This window comes from Anoplolepis gracilipes, chromosome 16, assembly GCF_047496725.1.
Source record: "Anoplolepis gracilipes chromosome 16, ASM4749672v1, whole genome shotgun sequence".
Lineage (NCBI taxonomy): Eukaryota > Metazoa > Arthropoda > Insecta > Hymenoptera > Formicidae > Anoplolepis > Anoplolepis gracilipes.
In genome coordinates this window covers 7,339,121-7,361,580 of record NC_132985.1, presented here as the reverse complement: position 1 = coordinate 7,361,580, position 22,460 = coordinate 7,339,121, and the positions used below count along the sequence as shown (strand labels likewise).

At 34.0% G+C, this 22,460-nt stretch overlaps 1 protein-coding gene across 5 annotated transcripts in view; it reads left to right on the top strand.

Moving 5' to 3' along the window:
• Nucleotides 1-22,460, top strand: part of Nlg-5 (neuroligin 5) — a 247,402-nt gene that overhangs the window by 69,858 nt on the left and 155,084 nt on the right. For 3 of the 5 annotated variants that reach the window (XM_072908649.1, XM_072908648.1, XM_072908650.1), the window contains one exon: nt 17,666-17,723. The exons of 1 other annotated variant lie outside the window; for it this stretch is intronic. Coding sequence is in view for 1 of the 4 variants with exons in the window: in XM_072908650.1 (XP_072764751.1) it covers nt 17,712-17,723 (12 nt within the window). In the remaining 3 variants the exon portion in view is untranslated. Of the gene's footprint in view, nt 1-15,624; nt 15,709-17,665; nt 17,724-22,460 lie in introns of all 5 variants that reach the window. One more of the 5 variants, XM_072908646.1, reaches the window with a different exon arrangement.

Below are 22,460 nucleotides of genomic sequence, written 5' to 3'. Positions count from 1 at the left end.
GAAATATATATATATATATAAACTTATATATATACATATATAGGCATGTGCAGCTGTCGAGCTCTCGAGAGCACCATTAAAATGGAATATGGAGATTCGAGACGAGGTCGAGGTCCTTCAAAAGCAGTCGCCCGTGATTGCATCAACGTACGAAATTTCGTGAAGTGAGAGCGAGTCGCTGAGCCTCTATTTTTCTCTTTATTTCTCTCTCTTGCTTTCTCTAAATTTTTCTGATTGTTGAAATATTCTCGAAAACAACTTAACAATCGCTTTAACGATAATTACAAGATATAACTTGTTATATCTTCGATTCTTTTTTTTTTTTAAATACATGCTCTTATTCAAAGATTTATTTTATAAAGTAATATTCAAGAAAAAAGTTCTAAATATTATTTACTATTTGTGTGTCTGTGTGTAATAAATTTTAATAAGTATATTTAATTAAAAAGATGAGAAATATGGATTATGAATAAAATTAATCTCTAAATTACAAAGCTGCTGTAGATAGAATTGTTATATCAATATATTAAAGATGTTAATTAACACAAATTATTATTAGAGAAAATATATATTATAGAGCTTTGTTAAAATGACAATTCTAAAATGAAAACTACACATGTGCGTAATGAAAGCACATGATATAAAAGCATATAAGTTCTATTAATTAACTCACGACTGACTATTCCATAATTTAAAGCCGCCAATGAAATTTACGAACATTGCTATGTCCCGTACATAGACGTGCACTTGCAATTATGTTGCGGTGCGAGATTATTGCAATCGTTTAGCCAACATTTTTGGGATTATTCGCTTGTGCACTCACCATAGCAACCATCACGGTAACCACCGCACCGGTAACTCCGTGGAAACTTTGAATATCAGTTTCACGCTGCGAAATATCCGAATAATCCGAGCAGTTTATTTTTTTTTTTTCGTGCACGAATTGTGTGTGACAATTGAGTGTAACAAATCAATCAACTATCCATCGTCTATTATGGTCGCGACACAGCAATTTGATAGTGACAAAACACCCGTTGTAGCCGATTTGTCGCTCTCGTTCGGGTTCAACACTTTAGTTAAAAATAGCGTTTAAGCCGCTGCAATTCTCAATAAGCTCGAAAGCTAATCTTTGCTGCATTTATTGATGCGAGAAATAAAGAGAAAAAGAGAAGGAAAAAGAGAGAAAAAGACAGAAAGAGAACGAGCTGGTATCCCTCGTGTTGATGCGTGCTCTAGTTGGCAATATCGCGTCCCTTTCGGCAAGTTTATCACCATCTCTTTGTATCCACCGTTTCGACCGTCAATTGGGCCGCGACAAGCCGACGCCGTCGATATCAATTATTCGCTGGCTCGATTGTCGACCCTTCTGCATAGTCATGGTACTGTGGCCTCGGTCTAAATAAAGTGACCCGTCACAAACTACACATTCACGTTGTTTCTTCTCGAGAAGAGAAATTCCAAATTTAAAATCTTATTAAATTCAATTTTTGTTATTTCCTTTAATTTAATTTCATTTCATTTCATTTAATTTTGTTTTGTGATAAATTTAAGTAAGATCTGCCAAAAGATTTTTTTCTTTATTACCGGTAGAATGAGAAAAGTTAATTAAAAATGTCTTTGATGGATATATGCTGTAGTTTCTTGTTGCTTTGACAAACGACCGTGAATTCTAGACACCGTTATCAGATTTTCGCAACGACAGTCGCGCGTAGATAGAATTCCCCTGTTTCGTGTACGCGACAGGGCAGATCGTCGACGATAACCGCGCTGAACTTTTGTCGAGAAATGGAAAAGTTTGTAGCTCCCTTCAGTGGCGTGACAACGTCCAGGTAAGAGGTGAGAGATAAGGGCGGCTGCGATGAAGGAATAAATCCACGCACAAGAGCGTGTTCTCGCCAGTGGAAACTTTGTTAGGTGGCCGCGAGAAAACGGATAGAAAAAGAGAACAGTGACAGGCAAGATTGTACCGGGTGGTTTTTACTCTAGCCACCGCGTAATTGACTTCCATGAGAACTGAAATCTTGTCCCAAAGTTTGTTCGACTTACTTTACTCTTCACGCGGAGAGAGGACCTCTTAAATAATCGAATAATATTCTAACGTTATAGCAGGAATAGCAAGTCGTCGAGGAATTCTCGGTGTATATCCGATGATGTCCACTCAGAGTTCATAAAAAAGAGGGAAAGATTGTAAAAAAAGAGTCGTAATGAAAACTCGGGCCATTGCCAGCATCAATTAACGGAAGTCAAGCAAGTGCTAATTCAAGTCGTCTTGGGAAATAGGAAATCTGGAAATTTTCTTTTATGATTCCACTTTGCTTCTACAAACTAATCATCACAGAATAAATTGCTCGGCTTTTTCACACAAATCTAAATTTTCTAAAATATCCCAAGTAGCACATATTCGTTTCAAAAACATTTCACAAATGTTTCTGCGAAACGTTTCTGATTGGTTAAAATGTCCACTTAAAAAACGTTAAGGGAAACGTCATTTTCTAACAAAAAAAAACGTTTAAGAAACTGTCAAAATACGGTTTTTTTCTTTTATTTGTGAAAAATTTGTTTATTCACAAATTTAATAAAATAATGCATATATGGATATAATCCATCTATTTTCATCATGTTCTGCATCTCTTGTCGAAATTACATCAGAAGTCAAACTGACAAAAAAGACATAATTTAAATTATACTTTTAGTACCTGTTCTTTTAGGCTTATATACATGTTATGAAAACTTGAATACGAGTTATAGTTAAGTCTGAACACGCCACGTAGCGGCAAACAAAGGAACACGTATATTATAAAATAGATCTTTTTTGTCTTGTCGAAAAGATGATCAAAAAGACATCTTTTCGTCGATTAAAATTAATTATGACTTTTAGAAGACATCTTTTAGACATCTTTCAAAAGATGACTTTTTTTGTAGGTAGAAAGATATGCTTTTAGACATCTTTTAGCCTTGTCAGAAAAATAACTTAAAAAGACATCTTTTCGTCATCTTTTAATTTTCTGTGCTATCTGGGGATCGTCTTAATAAGTACAGTCTTAATAATGTGTATATATATATATATATATATATATATATATATATATATATATATATAATTTTGAATTAAACAATTAATTTTTGTTTTATTTATAGAAACGTAAAAAATACGTTTCTTAAACCATAATTTTAAAAATATTTTTGTCGAAATGTTTCTTATTGGTGCTTGACGGTTAAAAAATATTGGATACGTTTAGAAAACGTTTAGAAAACGAACTTGTGCTACCTGGGATTTTACGCTCTTTAGATAAGAACGCGACTTGTCGAAAATTTTATATTTATATGACATGATGGAGGTTCAAATTAATTAGAAAAGAAAGAAGGAAGAAGAGACAGAAAGAGAGACGTGTGAATGTAATACATTCACAAATTGAGGGAGGTTTAATCGCTGGCACGCTCTTCCGGTTACAACTGCCAAGATTCTCATTACAAATCTGGCAACGCGAAAACCTGAGATTACTACCGTGCCATTGACCACCATTCACCTTAACAGACCAGTATCCACACCATACACATACATACACATACGTGTTCACGTTTCTCCCTCTCACCCCCGCCTTTCTCTCTCTGTCTCTCTGTCTCTCTTTTTCTCTCCCTGTGCTTGCTCGCATGAAAACCTCTTCAGGCGCTGCATCAAAGGAACGCTTGCTCCGGGCTCTTTATCGGGTCGGTTCGGGTCGGGTCGGGTGCAGAGCGGCTTCCTCAGGAAACTCCTCGTTTGCTCCACGTTTCATCGGCGTCTGTCGTTACCATTGTGCCTGTCAAATTTTACATGGAATTCCGATCGTGGACCGCCACGTCGGTGGGCCAGGGTATGATTGTTTGAACTTGCGTTCGCTCGTTTGCGGTTCGTCGTCGGATCTAATCTCGTGGATTGAAGGTAGCGATGTGACACCGAGCGCGACTTTTGCTAACGATTGCGATTTCGACAGTTTATGATCTCTCTCTCTCTTTCTTTCTCTCTCTCTCTCTTGCTTTACGTTAAATTCCAAGTCTATTGCACTACGGAATTTGAAACACAATTAAGATTCTATTACACATTTGCATCCTATAATTTTGTGAAAAATTATTCCTTTTTTAATTGCTTACAATGTAAAAGTTATCGTCAATTTTTGTCTGTAAAAAAATACAATTTAAATAAAACTAAAAAAATAAATACCGCTTTGAATTCTGTCTTTTATAAAATTTTAAAAATAAAATTCTACAAAAAAAAAAAAAAAAAGAAATCGAGGAAAGCCCAAAGGGGCGTGAAAAAGGGGCAAAAAAGTGATTTTTGAAAGTGACGATTATGATGGTATATATATGTACAAGAGTGGAAAATATATATTCCCTGCATCGCGGAATGATTGAATTCTGATTCGAAATTCCGATCACGGAACGATAGGGCAATTTACGAGGGAGTGCCAGTAGACAGCTGTTGTATAATGTACGAGCATAATGCAGTTTATAGTCGTACACGAGAATGATTCCAATACGAGTGTAATTTGCCGCGCTACTTAAATGAGGCTGACACAAAATGACATGTCTAAAATATGAGACGCTCTTATCACCGTTATTCTAACAATAAGAGAATTTTTCTTATCACGTATTACCTTCTAGATTGACTTCCCTCGCATATTTAATCTCTCGTTCTGTTTATTCTAAAAATCACTCTTTTATTGAATAACACCTTCAAACTCATTTTACAGTCAATGTGAAGTTCTTCTCAAGCCCGATTGTTTTTTTAAGCAAACAGAAAGAGAGACGGCATGTTATACTTAACTATGTACTTCATCAGAAAGATACATAATTGCACACTCGCTACCTCTACGCTACAGCAACTATCTTAACAAGATTCAATTTTCCGAGCGATCAATATCTCATTGTACCGTCTTTTGTGCGTCTCTTGTACGAGTACATATCTCGCGTGCGTTAAAGTACGTATATTACTTGAACAATAATATAACACTATTAATGTTAATAAGCCAAGAAAGAGTGATTACGTGATACTGTATGTATCTGTGTGTATACGCGCGCAATATTATTAATATTGCGCAAAGATTATATTATTCTAAGGAGATGAAACTATAGTAAAGCACACAAAGGGGTAAAGTAATATATTTATTATAATAATTATATTATTACAAGAGAAGAGAGAGATACTACTGCAAATTGCAAGATTTGTTAATTAGTTTTGCGAATTAGTTTCTCGGTACTTTTACTGTTATAAATAGAGCAAAGTTAAATATAAAACAGACGCTCTTAACTAGATGAGGAACGAATTTTTGAAGCGATGCCACCGTCTCGTTCGCAAGCTCGTATAAGGTAGCGTCTTCGCTTTGAAGATGCCGAGTTACTTTTAATATGGCGTGGTATCTTGTAAATTAGTTCTGCGAAGAGAGCTTTTGCGCATTAACGGAAGAATATGCGCGAGATAGTCTTGTAAAATATAATCTCTCTTTCGCGCGCGTGTTGCTATAAATTAGATGAAGGTATTATAAGGAACGTCTCAACTAATAGGACAAGAAATGGTGACAGGTAGCTCTCTCTCGCGAGAAATTGATGATTGCGTTAAGAAGAAAAAAGAATATAGCGGAAATATATAAAAAATTACGTTTTTAAAAATATAATTCCAATAATAAAAGAGATTTTTACGCCAGCCTCCTTCGATTGTTAATAAAACGGTTCGATGACCCGTCAAATTATTTCTGTGCGGCATGAACGATTATGGATTTTTCGAAAAAAATAAAAAAAAATATGTGGAACACACACACACATACACACACACACACACGCACGCACGCACGCACGCACGCGCACACACACACACACACACACACACACACACACAACACACACACACATACCGATTGTCGAAAACTCCACGTCACATGACACGATCGTGCGTTTGCAAGTGCACTAGGCGGAATCGAGAGGTAGCCGGAGAGGAGAGGTGCTCGCAATCGGAAATGTACGGGGAAACGCCGGCGCTGACGGCTCGCGATGAGAATTAAGCGTGTATGATGTTCACAATTTCGAGGCGCGGATCAGCGATATTTCATTAGTAAAATATTAACGTGCCCCGTTGCGCCAAACTTTTGATTAATCTACACGCTCGAGCGATGTGGCAAGTTGAAAATTAATATTAGATTCCAAGTGACTTTCCAACGAGGCGGAATATCGCATTTCGCGAATGTTATACGTACATATATGTAAATGTTACACACAAATTATAATTATATGGGCTATACAGCAAGACAGAATGGAAGATGGAATGGAAGATACCTATATTGCGATAATTAATATGCAAAAGAGATTTTTATCTCTTTGAACGCGAATGCCTAAAGCGTCATACGCTTTTTGCAGATTTTATCTTCCTCGGTGCACGAGCAAATTAAAAGTTGCTTTCAAACGTCGTTTCTCTTCCGCTATGTTTGTAGTTTTGATTAATGAATCGCGCGCCGGTCTCTTTTGTCGTTGCAGGTTTTTTTTTTTCTTTTTTTTTTTTTTTTTTAGGAGGAGAATATTAAGCATAAATTGATAAGGATCATTATTAAAGGGCAATCGCAAAACCCAGTTGATTGGGCGTAATTTATATGTGCTAATATAAATATAATCTCAGATACATACACATATATGTACATTTATGTGTGACTATTAAAACTTCTCATGGAAAGGCTAATAAATTTCTATCAAAGAGATATTATGTTCCGCGGACATGAAATTCAAAATGTCACCGTTGCCGCCTTGCAATCGTTATAAACCAACCGACAAAAAATTCAGGCAGTTATACACGTTATACCCGATACAATGTCCGCTCGTACGATACATTAATTGCAGCGCGTTCCCCGCGATTTTTCGTTATTTACTTTTGATACATCCAATGTCATAGCTTCTCGCTCGGTTATAATATTTCACAATCACATCCGCCTTGTCGAGAATATCGACCGAAAATGTACGGGAATCCCGGTAAATAACACCTCCGAGCACCGAAATTAATTGTCGCATCGCACGTAATTTCATTGAGAGGTATACTCGGCCTGGTCCCTTTTATGATGTTAATTTAGCAACCGGGCTCGCCAACGTTCGTGAATGCCGCTCGGCGAATCAAGGCAGGACGGTTACGTTGTCGCGGAATTATTAATGGCAATAGCAATCATCGTACCGTCATTATGCCGGTGAATTAAATACCACTGAGCGTTACTCGTCAACATGCGCGCATCAAAGTACCCTTATAATAGGCCTGTTTAGGGAAGCTTGTCTAAAAGTACTAGGCGTAGGAAAGAAAAGGCATCACTCAAAAAAATAGTCTTGCAATTATACTAAAAATGTTCTAGGTCCGCAAAAATTAATTAGCTAAATGATTAGCAAATATTGTGATACCGTTTTATTTAATCAATTTAAATGACAGAATTTATATTAGTGTAATTTAGACAGAAAATTTTTCTGTAGTGTCTACCCAGGCACATGCTCGTTTTATAAACGTTTTCTGAACGTATCCAATATTTTTTAACCGTCAAGCACCAATAAGAAACGTTTCAACAGAAACATTTTAAAAATCATGGTTTAAGAAACGTATTTTTTACGTTTCTATAAATAGAACAAAAATTAATTTTTTACTTCAAAATTATATATATATACACATTATTAAGACTATACTTATTAAGACGATCTTCAGGTAGCACAGAAAACTAAAAGATGACGAAAAGATGTCTTTTTTAAGTTATCTTTTTGACAAGGCTAAAAGATGTCTAAAAGAATATCTTTCTACCTACAAAAAAACAATTTTTTAAAAGATGTCTTCTAAAAGTCATAATTAATTTTAGTCGACGAAAAGATGTCTTTTTGATCATCTTTTCGACAAGACAAAAAAGATCTATTTTATAATATACGTGTTCCTTTGTTTGCCGCTGCGTGGCGTGTTCAGACTTAAATAACTCGTATTCAAGTTTTCATAACATGTATATAAAGCCTAAAAGAACAGGTACTAAAAGTATAATTTAAATTATGTCTTTTTTGTCAGTTTGACTTCTGATGTAATTTTGACAAGAGATTCAGAACATGATGAAAATAGATGGATTATATTCATATATGCATTATTTTATTGAATTTGTGAATAAACAAATTTTTCACAAATAAAGGAAAAAAAACATATTTTGACAGTTTCTTAAACGTTTTTTTTGTTAGAAAATGACGTCCCTTAACGTTTTTTAAGTGGATATTTTAACCTTTACCTACTTAGGTACCCAAGTAGCACATATTCGTGTCAAAAACGTTTCACAAATGTTTCTGCGAAACGTTTTAGAACCGGCTTTTAAAAACGTTTTTGATTGATTTAAATGTCTGTTTAAAAAACGTTAAGGGAAACGTCATTTTTTAACAAAAAAACGACATTTTCTAACAAAAAAAAATAAATTTTCTAGAGATAATGCTAAAATATTGCTGCTATAAATTTTATATGTGACAAACAATATTATAACAGATACAAAAAGTAGCAATAAGTTTTAATTATGACATCTAGAAATCTATCTACATTAGCAAAATATTTTTTTGAGCGATTGTATTTTTAATATTTTTTTTTATATGCTAGAGACTTTGACATGTTTATTACATTTTTACAAAGACCGCTCGTTACTCAGGTTCTAAAATAGCTCTCCATTTGGAATTGATTACAATTACTTGATATTGCTCTTTTGAGGTAGGAAAGAGAGGATATATCATTGTCAAAAGATTTAACATTATTTCGTTCTTTTCCTTTTTTAGTGCAGCGAGTGAGAATTCGTATTTTGCATTAATTTTCCCTTGTTTCAATTTTTATGTGCTAGCTTATATAGAAAACTTAAAAGAGAGAAAAAGTATTTTTTAATATTTTTTAAAATCTTCTACAGAAATTATAATTATTATTTGATATCACTCTTTTGAGATATGAAAAAATGATATATTTCTCGTTGCCAAAATTTAGCTTAGCATTATTTCACGCGATTTGACTCTTTTCCTTTTTTACTTTATGCATCAATTTCTTCTTGTTTCAATTGACATCAAACTTTTATGTCACGTGCTAGCTTACAAAAAGTTTCAAAAGAGAGAAAGAGATTTAAGGTTTATTGTTACACAAATATTCTTGCACCTCTTTATGCAAAATGTATTATATTACGACTACGCATGCGCGTGAATACATAAACGCATATTTTGACTGTGACACGCAGAAGGTCTGATTGTCGCGCAACTATCACATATGTATATAATTATTGCACAATTATGTCAATTACACGTCGCGATAAATAAGAGTGTAAACATGCACGTACGTCTTTTACCTCGCCGTTGTTTTCTCCCTCATTCGACGAAAACTATCCCAATATTTTTCGGATAGTTATCAGCGCGTTTGCCGAACTCCGAAATTAATTACGCGACTAATTCAATTACTCTCGGAGTTAAAAGCACCCCTTTGTGAAAAAGTTATGAATTTATGGGGCGCGAGCGATATATGCTCCGCCTGTTCGAGCTCGGATACCAAAATGCCGGTGAATGAGACGATGTTCTATTTTACTTTGTTTAAGCTTATATCTGTCAGTAAAATAATATCAACTACGATCGGCCAGGTCAGATGGCCGCTTTTTTTTCATCCATTTTTTGAGAATGTGAGGGAAATAATTCAAACAAAGTTATTGGTATTTGAAAAAAATAAACATTATTGGAAAAATAAAGCGCGCACACACGAGCCAGTTAAATTATCAATAAAATATTTCCCGATATCACGAATATCTTTTACATATTTATCGGAATTTTGCACTTACATCGCAATGAGAGGAAAAAAAAAGAAGAAAGAAAATATGCGTGCGTATGTGTGTGTGTGTGTAAAACCGCGAAAGTGGCATTGATGTGAAACGTCGTCCGCTGTCGCAGCTGTTAGCAACGAATTAACGAGCGTTCGCGCTGTGTTACGTCAGCACGAGTGGACACTGCGGCAGCACGGGACACTGGATGTTAATAGCAATGTAAATATCAGCCTACCCTATGCGATAACACGCACGCGGTCTATAGGACGCGCACGGCGCGATAATACGACCGACTCTCCACTATGTAAATCTCTTATTGCCCCTACTGGCTCCGCTTTTAATGTCCGGACTTAATTCCACGCAGCGAGTTTGCCGTTTACCGTCGTATATACAGAGCGCCTTGAAATTCTTTTGATGTTACTTCGATGATTATATAGGATGTTCTATGGGAAAGTGTTGAAACTAATCAATTGGCATTTGTGAATGTCTGTAATTATAATTAAAAGAAAAATTGCGTTGAAGAGAGGAAAGCCTACAGTTTTTAATAGGTATAAGTAAAATTTAACAAATTGTTTGTTTAATAAGTTTATTTTATTAGTGAAAAATATACTAATAATCGCATATGTTAATGATAAATATTTATAAAGTGTGCACCATCTGAATTTGTACAAAAATCAATTCTTTTACGAAAACTCATAAAAACTTTTTCTAACATATCATCTTTTATGTTTCTTACGATTATTTTAATAATTGATTTTTATTTATCATTATAGCTTATGTGATTATTAGTACATTTTCAATTAATAAAATAAATTGATAAACAAACATGTTTTGTTAAATTTTACCTATACCTATTAAAAACTGTAGACTCTTTATTTTTATTTTTATTATAATTTCTTAATTTAAAAATATTTTTTTAATTTAAATTTTTTTAAAAAATTATTTTTTTGAAAATAAATTTAAATTAAGAAATTAAAAATTTTTCTATAAGAGTATCTTCATTTAATTACATTAATAAAATTTCTTAATTTAAAAATACAAATTTATTAATTTAAATTTTTCTTTAATTGCTTTTTTTTTAAATTTAATATATAACAGTTAAATAGAAGTGTTTTTACTATAAAACATCTTTGATATTTCAAATAATTTTTTAGATATATCGAGAAAAACAAAAAGCCGCTTTATATATGGGAGGTGAGTTCTTAGAATCGTTTCTCAGCAGCAACTGAAAATTTCTAAATTTATTTATTACATTTATTACATTTACCGGGCAAGGGTAGCTTCTCACATTATGTAAACATCAAAATCAGAATTTTCGGGTTTGCTTGTTAATCACGTCGATAATTTTTGATAATTTATGCCTTCTCGCGCTCGATGATTGCTTTTTGAAATCGATGATGTTTTCTTTCTTCTTCAGTCTCTATAGAATTTTTGATACATCCTGTATTCGAATGACTGTACGCACGCGTGTGTATAGTCACAACACCGTCTACGCATACCATAGTAAAATCGCAATCTCGGCGAATTTGTAATTCAAATCGGCGATACGAGATAAATTACTGACCCATCCACGCCTCCTCCCGGTTCCTTCCAAAGGAAGGAGCGTCTATCTACCTGATATCCTAGCGCGTGAGAATAAACCAACCTGCCTGCGCAATATTCCGAGCTATTTCGTTGGACTAATTTTCCAATTAAAGCCGAGTTATTGGCCGATGACTCGCGTCACATTCGCAATATTGAGTTTAAACATCAATTAAAGTTCACCAAGGTTTAACTCGTTCACATTTTTTTTGGTCAGAAAGAAGAGTATAAAAAAAAAACATTTTATTCTTAACTCTTGTCCGTTTTTCAATAGCTGTCGATTTTTATTTCCACACATTACAGTTTCTCTTGTCATTCTGTTAAATTTTTCTTTATTATTTTTTTCTTTTTTTTGCTTTTTGCTAGAACTGATAGAGTGTTAATCGATCTGATACCGACATTTGTGTGAAAAGCGGATTTCCACCTCGCGAGACGTTGAATATTAAAATAAAGTGTCATGTATTTAACCGGCGTAGTAATTAAACATACACAATGTGTACGTAATAGAATTCCCTGCCGTTCGTTCGGAATATTGCGAGGTGACGAGTAAATTGTAGGACGCGCCGCGCAAATATAAAATTGCTGATTGAAACACGGATGTACATACGTACGAAAAACATTTTGACGTCCATTACAAAATTATCCAGGCATGTTGAACGACTATTAATATCTCGTAAAAATTCCACACTAGCTTGTGAGAAAAAAATTGAAAAAAAAAATAAAAAAAAGCATATGCGTCGAAGCCGAGGTCGTTGGCGCATTCATTATGTATATTTAATGTTTGCGTAATTGCTTTTGCTTTATTACTCCACAGAGTATCGTATTTCGATTACTCTTGATAACACGATTTTCGACAATCATCGTATATGAAATTTCGCAGCGGCTTCTATCGGCCTATCACTTCACTGGCAATGAGTATCATTAATATTCATTTTAATGTTCTTTGGTTACTGTAACAATAAATGCTAATAACATTATTCATTTAATGCACGTGCAGTCTTTTTTTGGAACATCGATGCAACACGAAAGACGGGAATAATATAATAATGATAAGTGACAAAAACGTTCTCTTTCTCGTGAAAATTATTTTTTTTTATATCCGAGATACATACACAAAACATATTGAAACGATAAATATTTTTTTAAAGAAGAAATCCCGTTGCTTCGTCATATATTTATATAACATGAACGTCGTGGCAATCAAGGACTTTATGTATTTATGCTAAACGTTTACCGGCGCGGCGAGGAGACAGAAATTCATTCTCCCGCGGAAATTTGTTCCCGCACAAAGCAAGAAACCCCTAATGTTGAAACTCGCAAACAATTTTCACGCTCGCTATGAGAAGAAACGGCGGTAAATTCCGTGGGCGGATGGGACGGTGTACGAGAATCCGGATCGATGTCGGATAAAAACAACGGATCACAGAAGTGCAGCGAACTCGTGCGAGCTCCAGGGGGAGAGTAGAGAGCTCATAAATAAAAGATATTGCCAGGGAGGGGGTGGTTTCGAGAGGGGGCGGACAATTATTCTCGGATAGAACGACGTGCTTCTTGTGTCGTCGAATACATTACATCTACACCGGTGTACTTGCGTGTGTGTATGTGTACATTGCTCACGATGTACGATGCTTATATTATTTCGCCTCGCGAGATTCCGTTTAACCCAGGTCACCCCCTTCCCCCTCCCCCGAGATCGTCGTCGTCGCTCCACTAGCGTCTTTTTCCACTGCCGACAAAAACGCGAGTCGAAGAGGGACGATACTACCGAACGAGTGCATATTGCGCCAGAATTATTCTATGCAAATCGCATTATTCCCGCCTCACCGCATTACAACCGACCGTAATGTATTCCGGAGAGGGATTTATGCGGCTTTGCCGGAATAATACCTGACTTAACACATTACTAAGGAGAGAGAATCGGGCGCGACAATAAGAGACTCAGACGAAAACGGGATGAGATTTCGCGGTTGTTCTTATAATTAGTTCTAATTACGTGTGATTTCAAGCTTCACGTATATATATTGTGACACGCGTGTTATTATTACAATTGTTGTTATTACAACAGAGTTTGTCCGCGCGACCAACATTGTGTTGTAGGAAAATATGCAAATTTTAAGTATACTGTATCAATACTATTTATTTTTAATTTTTTTATTTTAATATTTATTTCATTTCAACTTAATATTTATTTTAACATATCATTATATATTTTATGTATTTATTTTTATTAATATTTATTTTAATCTTAATTTAATTATTTTCAATACATTTATCTAATGACATTGCCAAAAATATAGGTATTGCATGTACGAAAAAGTTTGAACATAAAGAGAGAGAGAGAGAGAGAGAGAGAGAGAGAGAGAGAGAGAGAGAGAGAGAGAGAGAGAGAGAGAGAGAGAGAGAGAGAGAGAGAGAGAGAGAGAGAGAGAGAGAGAGAGAGAGAGAGAGAGAGAGAGGGAGGGAGGGAGGGGAGGGAGGGGAGGGAGGGGGGAGGGGAGGGAGGGGGAGGGAGGGGGAGGGAGGGGGAGGGAAGAGAGAGAGAGAGAGAGAGAGAGAGAGAGAGAGAGAGAGAGAGAGAGAGAGAGAGAGAGAGAGAGAGAGAGAGAGAGAGAGAGAGAGAGAGAGAGAGAGAGAGAGAGAGAGAGAGAGAGAGAGAGAGAGAGAGAGAGAGAGAGAGAGAGAGAGAGAGAGAGAGAGAGAGAGAGAGAGAGAGAGAGAGAGAGAGCAAAACAAGGACAGATGTATATTCATCGGCACTATTGTCAGATGAAACTCTGCGCAATTTATATACGAGCTAACTAGATTAACTGGCTGAAGTATAATCTTCTTTACGGCTCGGGGAGCTTAACGAGCCGCTGTGTATTCGATAATGGCGATACCGGTGCCATTAAAAGACGCTTGTCTGCTGGCTCTCTGTTGGTCGTGGATTTGCATAAAATGATTGGAAATCTCCGACGAGAAAGAATGCTCGTTATTCGTTACGACTTATCGCGTACGTGATGTCAAATTTCTTCCGTCACCCTAATGCACATACGATACTCATCGTACAAACAAATGACGTCGTTTCCGAAACAATGATTGGATATGAATAAGATCGAGAGTAACTTTGACTATATAAGTATGGACTGCTAGCAGGATAGCGTATCCTATAGCAAAATCAAGCGCATAGTATTCCCAAGTACAACAGTTTTGGTCACTTGTATTTTGCGCGCAAAATTACAAATCATCAGCTACATTTTTTTTAATTTCTTTATATAATTTAATATTATTTAATTCTTATTATTTAACTAATGTTCCCAAGTAGCACATATTCGTTTCACAAATGTTTCTACGAAACGTTTTAAAACCGGCTTTTAAAAACGTTTCTGATTGGTTAAAATGTCCACTTAAAAAACGTTAAGGGAAACGTCATTTTCTATGCAACAAAAAAAAGTTTAAGAAACTGTCAAAATACGGTTTTTTTCCTTTATTTGTGAAAAACTTGTTTATTCACAAATTCAATAAAATAATGCATATATGAATATAATCCATCTATTTTCATCATGTTCTGAATCTCTTGTCAAAATTACATCAGAAGTCAAACTGACAAAAAAGACATAATTTAAATTATACTTTTAGTACCTGTTCTTTTAGGCTTTATATACATGTTATGAAAACTTGAATACGAGTTATTTAAGTCTGAACACGCCACGCAGCGGCAAACAAAGGAACACGTATATTATAAAATAGATCTTTTTTGTCTTGTCGAAAAGATGATCAAAAAGACATCTTTTCGTCGACTAAAATTAATTATGACTTTTAGAAGACATCTTTTAAAAAATTGTTTTTTTGTAGGTAGAAAGATATTCTTTTAGACATCTTTTAGCCTTATCAAAAAGATAACTTAAAAAAGACATCTTTTCGTCATCTTTTAATTTTCTGTGCTCTCTGGGGATCGTCTTAATAAGTACAGTCTTAATAATGTGTATATATATAATTTTGAATTAAAAAATTAATTTTTGTTCTATTTATAGAAACGTAAAAAATACGTTTCTTGAACCATGATTTTAAAAATATTTCTGTTGAAACGTTTCTTATTGGTGCTTGACGGTTAAAAAATATTGGATACGTTTAGAAAACGTTTAGAAAACGAACATGTGCTACCTGGGTTATTATTTTACAAATTCTTTTACAGTATAATTATTCGAAATTTATAGGTTATCTCTGCTCTTTAAGATCACAAACACAAACTGTATCTTATTTTTAGTACTTGGTCACTGATGGCGCTCTTATCTGACAACCTGAACATAGCAACTGGCGGTCCATACTTATATAGTCAAAGGAGAGTAATGTATGTATATCTTTTTTTCTCTCTTTTTCTCACGTATCCATGCGAGAATAGATAATTGCTTCAAGTTTATACTCAATTTCTCGCGAATAAGAGCGACGCGAGATTACGCTGGAGGTTCATGCGCGATATTGTAAACACGCTGATACTTCACCAGGAGTTAACGTCGCGGACACGTACACCGAGGCGCGGCAATAAATTACAACGTAGATTAGAATAGTTAATGCCAGAGCCCCGTTCGAACGCGCAGCACTACCTAGTAGTAAATCTTGCAATAGTGTTGTAAACTGATGGGACCAGATGCGGAGAAAAGGGCAGAAACATATCAGACAGAGTCGCATCTAATACCATTAACAATACATCAAACTCAAACCTGAGGAAAATACCAGTGATCCAGGGAGAAATATCTTGCGCGTTCGTAGAAAATATTTCTCTTTAGCCGGAAATAGCATATTTATCATTTTTCGCCGGCATGAATGAGAGAATCTACATAAAAAAAGAGAAAAAAAAATTGGAATTTTCGGTGGAGCAAACGTGAAAAATTATACACATCCGAAATGGGGACCCGCAGAAACTTTCCACCATGACGTAAGTGATTTTTTTCTCCTTCTTCGCCCTCGATCTTCCTCTTGTCGAGGCGCGATATATCTTTCATTTCTGAATGACGTTTCAAAGTTTCGACGACGAATGAGCTTCGACCCACGAGCCCGGATTCACCCGAAATTGCTGTCCCTCATGAGTGCGCACGAAATCTTAACGTGAGCCTGTCGACAGTCAATTACCAGGGAGTGCTGAAATCAGCCTAAATGTCAGCCGGAGGGGAAGAGAGAGAGAGAGAGAGGGGGGAGGGGGAGAGAGAGAGAGAGAGAGAGAGAGAGAGAGAGAGAGAGAGAGAGAGAGAGAGAGAGAGAGAGAGAGAGAGAGAGAGAGAGAGAGAGTGCCGTGTGACCTCCCGAGCGAAGGACGATGGATGCTTTCCTCGACGGTGGTGGCGGTTTACCAGTTGAAGGCGCCAGGACCAGGACCGGAATTTTCGAACAAAAGAGCGGTGGTCCTGATTTAGTGGCGTGCATAATTTCGTCCTGGTCATAAATTAATATTTCCACCCCCTTTTGTCCATTCGTCGAGCTGCCTGCGCGGGTCGCGGAAGAAAAGGATCTTGATGAATGAAAATCCTTTTACAAATTCCGATGATATATACCAGGCGTGCCGTAATTTTGTCAACAGCCTGAATTTACGCGTTTGCACGACACTTTGTGTTCCCACACTTCGAAAGCGAAATTTGTCGCGCGCTAGTTATTAGCATATAAATTATACCAAACGGTGATTATCGCCGGTAAGTTAATTGAGTATCATTAATTAATTGATAGCGTGTAAAAATTGAGATTCAATATAACTATTAATTTCAATGAATTTTCAAAAGCATTTTTTTTTTTATTTATTCATAATATTTGTAGAATATTATTAATTTTCGTGAAATACAAATAATATCTTTCTGTTAATATTTTATAAATGGACAAATTGTTGCATAATTTGACGTAAAATAGACATTTATCAGACAAAAATGTAAACAAAAAGCATGTCACTTTATGTGAGTAATTTTCTTTGTCGTTCATTTTTGAACTAAAAATATTACATATAATATATATCATAATTGTGTTTATATACCTTTATGAATTATAACTAGAGAACCAAAATTAAAACAAATATCCCTTTTCGCCTTAATTTTGCTTTAGTGAGAGAAATTCATTTATTATTTCAATGATTATACGCTGCTTTAATATTATTAGCAACTGAAAATAATTTCTATATATACAATATAATTAATATTAATTTATATCAATTACAATGTCTGAAAGCACATTTGGATTATCCGATAATCATTTATTTAACATAGTTAGCTGTCTTGTGTAACATTCATCGCGATAATTATTAATTATTTTTCATATTTTTGTTAAAGGTTTTCTCTCCTCTCTCACACTGGATTACACACCGTATTAAGCTGCATGATTCCTAAGGTAAGATTTTCTAACGTTACATTCGCAGAAACTTGATTTAAATTCGACACAGCAGTTATATAGAATGAAATACATAGATACATATACGGCGCAAAAAAAAAATTATCCTCGAACATTTCGAGTGAAAAAGCGGGGATCGAAAATTTAAGGACGACGAAACTGCATCGCAAGGCGATATATTGCGATGTAAAGCTACGAACGTTAAAATTAAACAGTCCGTTAACAGCTTCGCAGCGTTCCATCAATTTAGGCTCGGTTCTTTTTTTCTTTTTATTCGAAACGAACGCCAAGCCCCTGGCCGTACTCGCGGAAATTTAAATGTATGTCGGTGGATATATATACGCGAATCTGTGTCTCTACGTGTACGCGAAGCTTATCTACGGATTAAGACTTAAGCCTCGAATGGGGAAAAAAGATCCCCATCGATCGACTATTCGGTCGACGCCCAGCGCGCGTGAATTAAACAACTTCGATTCGCTGCGAGCCAATGTAAAAGCGTAGGATAATTAATCACTCGAAAATATTTACGACTTGGAAAGCGGCAAATGTGTTCTATATCACAATGATTATTATATAAAGGTATTAATAACGACGGTAATTACGAATGCTTTTATGAGCGCTACTCAAAATAACAAATATTACGCGTAATAATAAATCTCGCATTTAAAAGATAGTTCCGCTATATAGTAGAGATTGATAAAATATAAATGCCTTGCCCTCTTTCGGAATTTAATAACGCGAAAAATAACGATTGCATATGCATAAAATGCGGCAAATTCATAACAACTGTGATTTTCACGTGCACGAATTATGGAAGAAATTTTGTCCAATATATTATTCCCGCATGTTATATTATTTGTTCATCATTGAACGAGAGTATGCGCAATTTTCTAAATTCTGACCCGTGACATTCATCTATTTTATTTTATTTTTTTATTTTTTTGCAGGAGATATCGATATATTTCACGCGGTCGTTATAAATAACTACATAGCGACGCAAAAAGTTTAGTTTTATACAACCCCGGAAAATTGGTCGACATGAAATATCGGTGTCAAATAAATGGAATATTCTGCGTGTCGTTTGACGCGCCCGAATTGGAGATAATAAAACGGGGAGACGTGATGCACGCTTGCGAAAACGTTGACGTTGGGCGATCAACATTAATTGGACTGGCCCCCTGGGTTACATTTATGATAAATGCAAAAAATCCCCGTTTAAGCAGAAACTAAAAGGGATCAACTACTTAAAAGTTAATAAATCTAACACATTTTATTCAAGATTCATTTTGACGCAAAATATTTTTAATCTTTTAAATATAAAATTAATGATTAATTTGTGAATTAAAATAAAAAAAGATTTGTCTCTGTAGAATATAATTTAATCTCAAAATCATAAATACTATTTTATATCGAACTAACTTTTTTATAGTGACTGTACGTTACAAAAATAAAAATCTTAATTCTACAGGTATAAATCTTTACTATAATTCGCCAATTAATTATTATAAAATTAATTATTAATTATTAGAAATTTCAAATTAATTATTACAAATTATAAATTTATACTTTAAGAGGGAAAAAGTGTGTGCTTTGCGTAATGTCAAATTCATGATTCTCGAAATGTATTACATCTACTAACTTTTGACGTAACTGATCCATCCAATTCATTCTTAATCCATAACTGACGTGTTAATCGGTTGTGACAGAACCCTCGGCTGCAGTAACCGATTATCAAAAACATTACATCTCTCTCTGTGCGATAACAAATTCGATCGCAGATGCTGGTGGACTATAATTCAGGAAATCTAGTTGAAGATTAAAATGTATTATCGCGCATAAAGACCCTCGATTGATCGCAGACATCTATCGCATATAAACGGAATCGCCTCAGAGATGCCATTAATTGCACGAGATTTATCGCGATTCTTCAGCCATGCGAACATAAAGGCGTCACAGGAATTACTTGCAGATTTTGCAAACAGTCGGATGACACAAACTCGTTTTACCGATATTACTACCTCGTATTTACAGGCAGCTAGTTGCGCAATCGACTGAATCCGCATCATGAAAATATCATGTGACATTTGAGCCGCATTTGCATAACGCGCCCACGTTAGTCTCGAGAATCAACAATTATCACATCGATCGATTGCTTCGTAACCATTCGCCATTCATTTAATTTTCACGGTTTATAAAAGTGCGTTTGTTGATTAAAAATATCTAGAAAAATGTTCTACTAGAATTAAAAAAATCGGAGGTGAATTATTACAAGCAGAGATGTATTAAATAAGTGTTTAAAACCATTTGAAATGAACCATGCAAAATGGCTCAAACTTTCCCATTTGAAAATACAAAATGGCTTTTAAACATCTATTTAGAGTAAAAAATATTTCTAAATTTTCTTTAATAAAAATAATTTTTTTATTATATTTATATTCTTTTATTTATTTGTATATCTTATTTTTTATTATTTATCTATTATATTAGATCTATCAAAATAGATACTATCTATTTTTATTTCTAGTTGCGTATGAATTTTGGTATCACTGCATGAGAGAAAAGATATATTTTTTCCGAATCAAATAATAATATTGTATCCGCCTAGTTATTTGTGCATTATAACTGTTGAGTCAAGAAATATTTATATAATTAATATGTTTATCTATATATTTATATACATAAATGTATATCCATATATAGTAAATAATTATATGAATATTTCTTGAACCAATATTAATGATGTACAAATAACTAAATGCGTCTAGTTATTATTCAACCTCAAAGGCATTAATGACGCCTTCTGTATATACATAACTAACATGGCGGTAATGGATTGGTTACACACATTGAAATACGAGCCAGTGTGCCATCTTGGTGTGCGTTAAACCTATCATTTCCCACAATGATTAAATTATTAAACGTTTAATCTAGGATTTATCTTACATCAAACAAGTGCAATGAATATTGCGCAAATGTCTTGGTTTATCAATGTTTAGAGTTATAATCAATCTCGATTAATTTTTCAACAAGTATATTGCAAGAAAAATACATTTGAATAAGATGCTGAAAACCATTAAATGGAAATGTAAAATAGATTTTTAAAAAATGTATTTTTTAAATATAAAATACAAAATGGGCATTTTCCATTTTGTATTTGCATTTTAAATCCATCTATTTCAAATAATACATGTCTCTGATTACAAAACACCTTTGTCGTATGTTATACACATTGAAGAATGCTGAGAGGTATTTGAAATTCCATAGGGGTTGCTCTTAAATTCGAAATTCCTCCTTTCAATTTCCGTCAAAGGTCTCGTTTAGCGGAGTGTCTGTCCCTTCTTTCTTTCACCCTTTTTTTTCTTTCTTCTCTTCTTGTCGCGCTAAAGGCGCATTTGGTACGAGCCGTCACGTTCATCGCGGTGGCAATTTGTCGGGCGACAGGACGTCAGGTCGAGGGACTGAAATTTTTAATTCCTTACGAGGCGAGGTAGAGCAAGAGGGAACGGTGGTTCATTTGTTCTGGGACAATTATGTCCCGCGCGAGTCTAAGAGAAAGCTGAGAGAGGAAAAGAAGAGATCTCGTCTTCATGCATTGTTGGCAAAGTGTTGTTAAAAATGTGAGCGCAGCTCGCACGCTGTAACAAGTCTTTTCCCGTCAACTGTACATCTCAATGTTATGGCCATTGAATTAACTAAGGTCTACGTCAATTCTTACAAGTCAACACAATTCGACGAAAAAGTTATCATTTATACATCATAATTTATTCGCTACAAGTATAATTTTGATTCTCGTCGTATAATTAGATTTTATTCCGCAAAATTATATTCTCATTTTTAAAATATTTCATTTATCTTTATAATATTATAATTTTATATATTATATTATATAATATTATATTTTTCTTTAAAATAAGCGCTCCAAAAGAACCCTCTTAGTTTGGAAGAAAAATCCTCTAAAGAGTAGAATAGTCTCAGATATTTTTAACAAATAAAAATATATATTGAATGGGATATTTTCTTATTATTATATTATTTTATATTTTTTCTTACTATTATATATTCAATATTCTTAATATTATATTATTTTATAATTTTTATTTATTATTTAATATTTAATATTTATTAATCCCAATGATAATGAAAACACAATTTTATAAATGGACATATTTTATTTATTAAAACTTTAACAAGTTAAATATATAGGTTTTACTTAATTTATAAAAAAGGTATTTTAAAAAATAAAAAAAAATATCCTTATTTATATTAAAAATATATATCTTAAGGATATTTCACTTATTTTGATATTTTTCTCTAAAGTAAAGCGTCCCAAAAGAATCTTTTTAAGAGAAAATTCCTCTAAAGAGTAGAGTAGTTTCAAATATTCTTCATATATAAGAATATATACTGAATGGGACATTTTCTTACTGTTATATTATTTAATATTTTTTCTTACTATTATATTATTTAATATTCTTGCTATATTATTTTATAATTTTTATTTGTTATTTAATATTTATTAATCTCAATGATAATGAAAACAATTTTACAAATGGACATTTTTTATTTTTTATTTATTAAAACTTTAAAACAAGTAAAATATTTAGATTTTACTTAATTTATAAATAAGATATTTTAAAAAATAAAAAATATATATTCTTATTTATTAAAAATATGTATTAAAAGGACATAAACTATACATTTTGAGAATATAATTTTTTTCGGTGTAACACGCGAGAC